The 11,945-nt window shown below is 39.6% G+C and overlaps 1 protein-coding gene across 2 annotated transcripts in view; it reads right to left on the reverse strand.

Annotated features, from left to right (window-relative positions):
* The window catches only part of TAGAP (T cell activation RhoGTPase activating protein), a 126,073-nt gene extending 116,552 nt beyond the window's left edge, over positions 1-9,521 (reverse strand). For both annotated transcript variants that reach the window (XM_089676291.1, XM_089676290.1), the window contains exon 1: positions 9,376-9,521. In XM_089676291.1, coding sequence (XP_089532417.1) covers positions 9,376-9,447 — 72 coding nt within the window. In that variant the 5' untranslated portion in view covers positions 9,448-9,521. The remainder of the gene's footprint in view (positions 1-9,375) is intronic.
* Between the last annotated feature and the right edge of the window lie 2,424 nt (positions 9,522-11,945).

An 11,945-nucleotide genomic window follows, 5' to 3' on the forward strand; every position in this document is an offset into this window, starting at 1 on the left:
GGCACTCAGTAACAATTCTGTCTGTCCCTGAGTAACAATTCTCTGGCACTCAGTAACAATTCTGTCTGTCCCTGAGTAACAATTCTCTGGCACTCAGTAACAATTCTGTCTGTCCCTGAGTATGAATTCTGTGGCCCTGAGTAACAATTCTGTGTCTGTGCGAGTAACAATTCTGTGTCTGTGCAAGTAACAATTTTGTGTCTGTGCGAGTAACAATTCTCTGGCACTCAGTAACAATTCTGTCTGTCCCTGAGTAACAATTCTCTGGCACTCAGTAACAATTCTGTCTGTCCCAGAGTATGAATTCTGTGGCCCTGAGTAACAATTCTGTGTCTGTGCGAGTAACAATTCTGTGTCTGTGCAAGTAACAATTTTGTGTCTGTGCGAGTAACAATTCTCTGGCACTCAGTAACAATTCTGTCTGTCCCTGAGTAACAATTCTCTGGCACTCAGTAACAATTCTGTCTGTCCCTGAGTAACAATTCTCTGGCACTCAGTAACAATTCTGTCTGTCCCTGAGTATGAATTCTGTGGCCCTGAGTAACAATTCTGTGTCTGTGCGAGTAACAATTCTGTGTCTGTGCAAGTAACAATTTTGTGTCTGTGCGAGTAACAATTCTCTGGCACTCAGTAACAATTCTGTCTGTCCCTGAGTAACAATTCTCTGGCACTCAGTAACAATTCTGTCTGTCCCTGAGTAACAATTCTCTGGCACTCAGTAACAATTCTGTCTGTCCCTGAGTAACAATTCTCTGGCACTCAGTAACAATTCTGTCTGTCCCTGAGTAACAATTCTCTGGCACTCAGTAACAATTCTGTCTGTCCCTGAGTATGAATTCTGTGGCCCTGAGTAACAATTCTGTGTCTGTGCGAGTAACAATTCTGTGTCTGTGCAAGTAACAATTTTGTGTCTGTGCGAGTAACAATTCTCTGGCACTCAGTAACAATTCTGTCTGTCCCTGAGTAACAATTCTCTGGCACTCAGTAACAATTCTGTCTGTCCCTGAGTAACAATTCTCTGGCACTCAGTAACAATTCTGTCTGTCCCTGAGTATGAATTCTGTGGCCCTGAGTAACAATTCTGTGTCTGTGCGAGTAACAATTCTGTGTCTGTGCAAGTAACAATTTTGTGTCTGTGCGAGTAACAATTCTCTGGCACTCAGTAACAATTCTGTCTGTCCCTGAGTAACAATTCTCTGGCACTCAGTAACAATTCTGTCTGTCCCTGAGTAACAATTCTCTGGCACTCAGTAACAATTCTGTCTGTCCCTGAGTATGAATTCTGTGGCCCTGAGTAACAATTCTGTGTCTGTGCGAGTAACAATTCTGTGTCTGTGCAAGTAACAATTTTGTGTCTGTGCGAGTAACAATTCTCTGGCACTCAGTAACAATTCTGTCTGTCCCTGAGTAACAATTCTCTGGCACTCAGTAACAATTCTGTCTGTCCCTGAGTAACAATTCTCTGGCACTCAGTAACAATTCTGTCTGTCCCTGAGTAACAATTCTCTGGCACTCAGTAACAATTCTGTCTGTCCCTGAGTAACAATTCTCTGGCACTCAGTAACAATTCTGTCTGTCCCTGAGTAACAATTCTGTCTGTCCCTGAGAATGAATTCTGTGGCCCTGAGTAAGAATTCTCTGGCACTCAGTAACAATTCTGTCTGTCCCTGAGTAACAATTCTCTGGCACTCAGTAACAATTCTGTCTGTCCCTGAGTAACAATTCTCTGGCACTCAGTAACAATTCTGTCTGTCCCTGAGTAACAATTCTGTCTGTCCCTGAGAATGAATTCTGTGGCCCTGAGTAAGAATTCTCTGGCACTCAGTAACAATTCTGTCTGTCCCTGAGTAACAATTCTCTGGCACTCAGTAACAATTCTGTCTGTCCCTGAGTAAAAATTCTGTGGCCCTAATAACGTTTCTGTGGCCCTAAGTAACAATTCTCTGGCACTGAGTGAAAATTCTGTCTGTCCCTGAGTATGAATTCTGTGGCCCTAACTAGCGTTTCTTTGTCCCTAAATAACGATTCTGTGGCCCTCATTAACAAGTCTGTGTCCCTGAGTAATGGTTCTCTGTCCCTAAGTAACTTCTCTCTGTCCCCAATTCTCGTTTCTGTGGCCCTAACTCTGTCCCTGTCCCTAGTACAGAGCGGTCTGCCTCTGTTCAATGACTGCAGGCAAATGAAGATTTCCAAAATGGCCGCTATATATACCTCGACCATTACACAGTGCTGGCTGGCTGGCTGCTGATTGGCTGATGCGATCACATGTCGTTGAGGAATGCATTATGGGGCAGCGCGCCTTGTCTGCGCGCCTTCCCCGACATCCCCGCTCCGTCGCCGCACATGTCAGCCGCCATTTTCGGAAAAATTTCGATTCGCGCGTCCGAATTAGGCTGTTTTTCGGATTCGGCACGAATCGAAATTTTTCCGATATTCGACTCGAATTCCACTTCGGATACTTCGATTCGCTCATCTCTAGTTGCCGTATTAAATCAAATTGGTTTTATAATTATTCATGAGGCTATGAATTGACAGGTTATTGCATGATATAGGACTGCAGAAAATTGCTAACATGCAGCCTAGAACCCAGAATTACTCAAAATGATCATATTTAGTATAATTTTTAATTTGTCTCTCCTACTTAGTAACTTTGCTTCAATTATACTTTTATGCCACAGATGACGAATAATAAAAAATAATACTAATCATATATAAGGATGAACTACTTTTAGTAATGAAATTATAATTATATTAATTTTATATAAACAGTATGTTTTTTTTTTTACATGTGGTTTATTGTGAATAAGTAGCACTGGTGGTAATGGTATAGTGCAAGAAGGCATTTAATTGCAAAAAATAATGACCAACTGACTACTACATAAGAAAAACACTGTAGCTAGCACTAATGCTTGACCTGTCTACATGGCTGAATAGGCAATGAAATGTCTGCAGCCACCTGCAAGGGTGCAGCTCACTATTGGATAATATTACAACAGTTCTGCTTACAGACCCTTGATTAAGATACATCTTTAGAGTTCGCATTACTATTATAATGCATATCTAACTTTACCTGCTAACAAATAAAAAAAATGATTTCTTCAGCTAACGAAGGATGGGTGTACTATACTTATGGTCAAAGTGATCTATAAAAATATCTTAAAGAAGAAGCTACAGTAGGTGAATTGAGCAGTTCTTGCACTTCTGATAATTAAAAAAAATGCCTTTGAAATTGGTTGACACTTAAAGAGGATCTTCAGGGTGTTTGCAAAAAAATTAAAAGTAAGCAGCTGCAAATACTGTACCAACTGACTTTTACGAAAAGTACCCTTACCTGTTTAAGGATCCAGCGCCATCCTCACCCAGATCGATTCTTTGCCAACCTTTGGGTCTTTGGCACCGCCATGTTTAGTGTAGGAAGCTGTCTGTGACTTATTGCGACTTACGCCACATTGAGCTGGGTGAATGGTCGTAGGACCTGTGATGTGTACCAAGAGGTTATGGGCTGGGAGAGGTGTACCTACCAAAACTAGGTACCTGCTGCCCCCCACCCCCCTTTAAATGTCCCTAAGTATTAGAGGAAGACATAAAGCTGCATTTCCCCTTTAGATTGAAGTTCCGTTTTCAAACTGTTGAAAGTTTATTAAGTAGTAGGGTGGACTTACAGTTGAGGATATTAGGCAAACATTCTAGGACTGAATCTCAAGTGCCCCGGATTACATCTTGCACTGGGGATTCAGTATGTCAAGACATGCCACTTATTGCTGCATCTTTTTCTGTGGTGTACCTGCCACCAGATACATCTGACTGAATGTTGGCAGCTTACATGCTATTCAGTATATAAAAAAGGATTTTCTACAGGTTTAATGTCTCCTCTCAGATCTTATATGCAAACAATAAATCAACATGTGCAACTTCAGATTTATTAAAATTAATTTTGTAAATAAAATTAGCATAAAATCATGTTTCCCCATTTACTAAAATACGCCTTTCCATGTCAATTTACACCCATATTAATTGCCTATAGTCATGGCCAAAAATATTGGCAGCCCTGCATTTCTGTCAGTTAATGCACCACTTCACCCAGAAAAGTGTTGCAAATACAAATGTTTAGGCATTCTCATGTTTATTTCTTTGGTTAGCATTGGTATGGCACAAAAAAGTAGAGAAACAAAATCTGGCACTTTCCACCCAAAACCTCAAAAATGGACTGGACAAAATTATTGGTACCTTCTCAAAATTTTAAGAAATAATTGCATTCCACGTTTGTGATGCTCCTGTAATTTGTAATAAAACTCACCGGTACCAATTAACAGGTGCTGACAATATAGAAATCACACTGGCAACCAGTTAAAATGGCTAAAAATGTACTCGATTCTTTCTGTTGTGTGGCTCTGTGTGCCACATGGAGTATGGAGAAGAAAAAGAGCAGCAAAAAAATCGTCTGAGGATTTGAGAACAAGGATTGTGGAAAAGCATCGACAAGCTCAAGGTTACAAGTCCATCTCCAGAGATCTTAATGTTCCTTTGTCCACTGTGCACAACATTGTCAAGAAGTTTACAGCCCGTGACACTGTAGCTAATCTCCCTGGACGTGGACAAAAGAGAAAAATTGATCAAAGATTTCAAGGAAGGATTTTTCGAATGGTGGCTAGAGAACCTCGATCTGACCTTCAGGCCCAGGGAACAACTGTATCAGCTTGCACTATACATCACCATCTGAACGAAATGGGATGCTATGATATGAGACCCAGAAGTACCCCACTGCTAACACAGAAACATAAAAAAGCCAGATTGGAGTTTGCCAAAACTTACCTGAGGAAGCCAAAAACAAATACAAAACAAAATTACAGCTTTTTGGTAAAGCGCATCATTCTACTGTTTTCAGAAAAACAATGAAGCCTTTAAAGAAAAGAATACAGTCCTTACAATCAAACATGGTGGAGGTTCACTGATGTTTGGGGTTGCTTTGCTGCTTCAGGCACTGAATGTCTTGACCGTGTAAATGGCATTATGAAATCTGAAGACTACCAAAAAATTCTGGGGTGCAATGCAGTTGCACCCCAGAAATGGTTTCAGGAATAGAGCTGGAGAGTACTGAACTGGCCAACAATGAGTCCAGATCTCAATCCCATAGAGCACCTGTGGAGAGATCTCAAAACAGCAGTTGGGAAAAGAAACCTTTCCAGTCTGAGGAACCTGGAGCAGTTGGCGAAAGAACAGTAGTCCAAAATTCCAGTAGACAGGTGTAAGAAACTCATTGATGGCTACAGGAAGTGATTGCTTTCAGTTATATTTTATAAGGAATGAGCTAACAAATATTAAATTGAGGATTCCAATAATTTTGTCCAGTCCATTTTTGGGGTTTTGCATGGAATGTGTCAGCTTTGGCTTTTTGTTTCTCTGCTATTTTGTGTCATAGCAGTACAAACAAAAGAAATACACATGAGAATGCCAAAACATTTGTAATTGCAACAATTTTCTGGGCAAAGCGGTGCATTATCTAACAGAAATGCATGAGTGCCAAAATTTTTGGCCTTAAATGTATAACCACAAGGCACGGTCTGTTCTGTTGGGCTATATACAGAATGTCTAACAGGTCTTGGGCCTAGTCATAGCTGGCTACAACAAATAAGTGCAAGATACATCAACATAAAGAAGACTGTAACAGAATAAAAGAAAATGGCCAGTAACACAGCTGCAATAATACTTTCATTTGCAAATCTGAAAAAACAGAAATACCAGTCTTGGAAACTGAATGCTGCTAATAACAGAAGGTACAAGGAAATGTATAAATTAAGTCAGGCCAGAGCACCCTTCAGATGAGTGGATAGAGGGATCAGAAAGCTCAGAGCACAATATCTCTTGGCATAGAAGATGATCAAATCATACAAATATGTGTGTGAAACTGCTAAAGAAATGTGGGCAGCAGGGGCAGACTGACAACTCATGGGGCCCCCGGGCAATAGGGGATCATGGGGCCCCTGTGTCCTTGCCCAAACTCAAAAAAGCCTATGAAAAAGGTACCAGGGGCATCTCATGGGGCCCCCTACTGACCCCGGGCCCTCGGGCAGTGTCCGAGTTTCCAAATGGTCAGTCCGCCCCTGGTGGGAAGGATTACAAAACGTGCAAGAAAGAGCTATTCTCAATTTGATTAGAAAGCTATACCAAACCAAGCTGATGAAAGGCCAGGATATGCAGGATTACATAAGGCACACCTTGCAAACGTTTAAATGTCCGAGGGGTATAGGGGAAGAAATACAAGATTTTCATGTTACAGCACTACTACCTAGCGGTTTACCAGCAAGTTATGAAACACTCATCACAGCACTTGATGCATACCCAGATGATGAACTGACATTGGAATATGTTAAGGGCAAGTTTGTGGAAAAATATGAGCATAAAACAGAAAACATTAATAGTGACTGTGCTTCTGTCGCAGAGTCTGCTTTAAAGATGAAAATAGGAATAAAAACAGTAAAATGCAACAAGAAACACATGAATGCTTTGTGTGCAGGAAACAAGACCATTTAAAAGTAGATTGCAGAATCAGGAAAACTAGAATGCAAAAACAAACTAAACTACAACAGGCCAAAAGTGGGAAGGGAGAACCTGATTGATTTTTCTTCAGATAATGAATATGTTTTTCAATCCAAAAGTTGCACCTCATCTTTTTAGGCATGGTGTGTTGATTCAGAAGCTATGAGTCACATTATTATTATTATACAGGATTTATTATAGTGCCAACAGTTTGCTCAGCGCTTTACAATATAATGGGAGGCAATACAGCAACAATACAGTTCTATACAAGAGGGATAGGAGGGCCCTGCTCCTTGGAGCTTACAATCTAGGAGACATGACAAATGACATACATTTCTTTATTCACCTTGACAAGAGTAAAACATAAAAATCACCACGATTAATAGGCAAATAATAGAATCAGAAGGAATAAGAGATGTTTTTCTTTACTGTCCTATTTCTTAGAGTGTCACCAGAAGGATACATGAAAACATTTCCTGTAGGTCCCTGCTCTTGAAACTAATCTTTTTTCAGTGAAGAAGCTCACAAAACAAGGCAATGTAGTGACCTTCCAAGGTGATAGTTGTGCCATCACAAAAGGGAATATCTTACTTGCATTTCCAACCCATGTGAAACAAAAGTGGATCAGAGCTGCTGATGAAAAAATTACATCATTACATTCATGATCTGGTGAACAAAATGTAATTGTGCTTACGTATTGTCAAACGAATACCATGATTGCAGATGCTTTGACAAAACTGCTTACAAGAAACAGATGAATAGAACGGAGATCCTAGATGGGACTAATATAAGGAGTTATGGAGTGGGGGTGTTGGAATACAGTGTTCATGTATTTTGTGCAACAACTATATCAGTATTCAGTAGAGATATATTCTTCAACCAGTAGATGACAGTGTTTATAAGTTTGTAGCTGCATCTATGGTATAATCTATGTCTTTTCTCTAAATAAAGTTTCCTGTTTCCTTGTTGCAGTGAAGCAGAAAAGCCCATGTGGGCTGTGTACTGTCTGTTCTGTAGGGCTATATACAGAATTTCTAACACATATGTATTCTTCAGTATAGTATCTTCAGAGTGCTTGACTAATAGTGAGAAACTATGGCATATAAATCCTTGATAGATCATACTTCTAAACTAGAGCAGTGACTGTGCTTGTAAAGAACAAAAAAGGAGTTGCTCTTTTGGGGTTTAATGCACCTCCATGACATGATAAAGAAAGGGGAGCCACAGCCCTAAGTGATGTCATATGATGTGATCCATGGAAAGAACTCTGGCATTAGTGAGGGTATTCACTAGCACAGCTATGGATGATGATGTCAAGACTCCTATGGGGAGTTCCTATACAGCTCAAGAACATAGCTCTCGTGTGGTCAGACAAACTGGTTTACCTGTCATCTGCCAACAATCTGAGCACTTCCCTTATGGACCACTTTTAGTGCAGTTACTCCTAAATTTCTAGCATGCTGCCCATTGTTACCACTGTGCTCTGACCTGCACATTTGGGTAACAAATTAAGTGATCCAAGTAGTCAATGAAAACAGGCTTAGGAAACACTATAAAGACTTCATATGAATGTTCAACAATGCCACAATATTTGTAAAGTGGAATGTTCAGCTGTTTCTTTTGCTTATTTGTTATAAGGAAACACCACTTCGGATTGTCCTTGGAACTGCAATACAATAATTCTGCATATTTTCTACTTTACTGCTTCTGTTATCTATAACAAACTATTTGCCTCTGAAAAAAAGTGTTTCAGCCTTTGTCCTACTCTACTTTTGATGTTGATATAACTTATGCCACAAAAATGCACAACTCAAGTACAAACAACAAAGCAGCAGATTCCAAAAAGCATTCATTTTCACAGGTATATTTTTTCTTTATCTTTATTCAATAAGATCTTCATTAGATTTGGGAATATATAATCCTGAAAGACTTCTCTGATCGGCAAACAATGGGGTTGATTTACTAAAGATAAAGAGGCAGTTCATTTTGCAAGAGAAATTGCACTTTGCAAGGGAATTTGCCCCAGAGCTTAGTAAATGAGGTGAAGCTTTGCTGACTTTCATCATCATGTGCAAACAAAAATGCTGACATTTTTATTTCCCCTCCCCGTGATTGGGTATTCTTTGCAGTGAAAATTCACAGAGTTCTCAAAATTCTGGGGCAAATTCCTTTGCTAAGTGAACAGCCTATTTGCCTAACCTAACCCCAACATAAAATGGGAAAATAAATCTATATGCAATACTCCTAATGATGCATTTATTATATATGTATATCAGCTGCAAGCTTTTATATGTATGTCAGCTGCAAGCTTTTTAATAATTCGTGATCAAGTGCATTGTAATGAAAAAAGAAACTATAAGTGTAAAATAATTTTTTTTTTTTACACATATACATTTTTCCTACATCTTCTACAAAAACAAAATGCAAATATATCCAAACTGATTGAAAATGCTAATTTCTAATAAACCTTTTCATTAAGCACAGCTAATATCAAAGCAATTTTACATCTAACATCCAAGCAATAGGTCTAAATTTCAAAGCACTTATTCTACAAATGTAGAGCAGTGACTGCCTGACATGGAAAACACACTGCAGTGCCAGAATAATGTGACTGACATTTATAAAAATACCAAAGTTGGCTACAGTAATACATTTGCCAGTTGCTGGTGCAACAGATCGGGCACAGAATTCACTTTAAGCATATAAAGAATCACCTGATATCTCAGCAGATGCAAGGCTGAGAGAGAAAAGCAGCTGAAAAAGCAGAGCATATTATGCATTCTCTATAATACAATAGTTGTGTGCTACTTAGAAATAACAGAAACTAAGTGAACTCACTGTGTTTTTGTTGTGCAAAATTCCATCATAGCTGCCTCTGCGTGCCTTGTTCCTTGGATGTGGAGAAGACATGGCAAAAATGATCCAAGTTAAGAAAAAAGAGCTTGCTTTACAAACGCATGCCTAAGCAGACTCTGAACAGCTGAGCTCTTGACTAACCATTGCATACATATATACACAGAAAGGAGGAGCTCTTCTCTGGATTGACAACCACTGCAACTATGCAGCTGAGAGAAGTGGGATGCACATTTTTGTTTGATTTTTTTTGTGATTTTAGAAAGAATATTAAAATATATTGCTACTGTGGTGTCTTAAAGGATATAATGTTTGAATTATTCTTAAATAAAACCTAACAAGGTCTAAATACCTTAGCAGAATGTATGAATAGCATATTATTTGTCTAAAAATAAATACAATCTGTTAAACAGCCAAAACCCATGATACAAATAAACTAAAAAAGAAGCAGCATATGTTCATATTTTACCTATTTGATTTCTTGATGTTGTCTGGTTATGTGGAATGCTATTATATAACATTCAGACCATCATTTTATTCCTATCAAAATGCAGGGCTGAATCTAACCTAACTGATCTGGGGGTGCAATTAAAAACATCAGGGGGCATAATGTCAACACTATGTGAGTCACTGAAAGTCTTTCACACAGTGCCACAACTTGGGAAACACTAGTATGTATTAGGCTGTTTTAGATTAGGGTAAAAATAACCAGTGCCCCCTTATATCAGATGACCCTATCAGAGTTCCCCTTTACATCATGAGTCCTCATCATAGTCTCCCTTTATATCAGGTTCCCATCAGTGTGTCCCCTTTCATCAGGTGTCTCCATCAGAGTGCACTCTTACATCAGTGTCCCCATTGAGGTCCCCCCTTACATCACAGTCCCATCAGTGTCCCCCCATACATCAGAGTCCATCTTAGGAGTGCCTCTTCACATCTGGGTCCCGATTTGATCCACCTTACATCCAGGTCCTTTTCAGAGTCCCCACCAAAGCCTCCCTTTCTTCCAGGTCCCCATCAGAGTCCTGCTTTACATCAGGTTCCCATCATAGTGCCCCCTTACATCAGGTGTCTCCATCAGAGTCCCCCCTTACATCAGGTGTCCCCATCAGAGTTCCCCTTTACATGGATTGTTACCATCAGTGCCTCCTTACATCAACTGTTGTACCAGACTGGCTCATGGATTAGTGGATGCACTCTCAGAGACCTGGGTGGGGCACAGCTAAAATCTGGGGGGGCACAGTCCCCAGCCCCCCCTATACCCGGCCCTGTCAAAATGTAATAATTGGTTTTACACAAACGTCAGCAATAATTGTGTTGAAGTAAAACACATTTTAATCATTCACCCTGTTAGAAATTATCAACAATTGTTCATGTCGCAGAAAAAAGTGTGCCATCAAATCCAAAGATGATTGCATTTATCCAGCATACCCAGTGCCGAACTACCAAAGAGGCAGAGTAGGCACTGGCCTATGGGCCCAATGCCATTTAAGGGCCCCATGACAATGAATCAAAATAATACTGGGGGTTATTTAATAAAACTGGGGAGTGCAAAATCTGGTGCAGCTCAGCATATAAGCCAATCAGCTTCCAGGTTTTATTACCAAAGTGTAATTGAACAAGCTGAAGTTAGAAGCTGATTGGTTACTATGCACAGCTGCACCAGAGTATGAGTGCACCAGTTTTACTGAAGCCCACCCACTGATTTGATCTTGAAAGAAAATTACAGTGAACCTTTCTTAAATTATTTAAAAAGATAGAAAAAAAATGTATCAAATCAAACTTTACATGAAAGACTATAGAGAAAAGATTGTATTAATGTAATGTACCCAATAACAACAATAAGTGGAACTGCACTGCATCTGAGCACCACAGACCACAAATGCTATTTAATTCATTGTTAATATTCAAAGCAAATTCACCCATCTATGTCTCCATAATTTGTTTTGCTGAGAATTCATTTTGAAAAACATCCCCTGGTATTTCTGGGCATGGATATCCTTAAGTAGGGGCCAATGATTCATGTAGCATTTTCTTCCTGGAATACATCTGTCCTTAGCTTAAGCATTGGCTGAGCTGAAACCCCTCCCTTTCCTCCTGAAGACTCTTGGGATGTATGACATCATTTGCCTAGGCATGGAGACCAGGAAGTGATTGATAAGGATTAAAAATAGTTCATGTTGATTGAGAGAGTGAAGTTCCACTTTTAGGTACATGAACCATAGACATCAAGTTCACACTATAGTTTGTCTCATCTTCTTTCAGCTGTCAGTTTGTAAAACATATTGGTGCAACCTATGTACGTGTAATGTAAAGTAGTGATGGTCATCTCCATCTAGTGTCCAACATGCACACTACTTAGTTCAATGTTATCCCACTAGAGCATGCACATGAGAAACCTCCAGAAACCGGTGAGGGGGGGTCCCAAGGTTTAAATTGCCTAGCACCTCCATAGAGTTTAATCTGGCACTGAACATACAATTGTGTACAGATTTTTCAAACTCTTATGTCCCCTTTCAAATTATCCATTGCATTAACACACCTGTGTTAGGGCA

This window comes from Staurois parvus, unplaced genomic scaffold (genome assembly GCF_062004578.1).
Source record: "Staurois parvus isolate SC_StPar_1 unplaced genomic scaffold, SC_StPar_1.0 ptg000165l, whole genome shotgun sequence".
NCBI lineage: Eukaryota > Metazoa > Chordata > Amphibia > Anura > Ranidae > Staurois > Staurois parvus.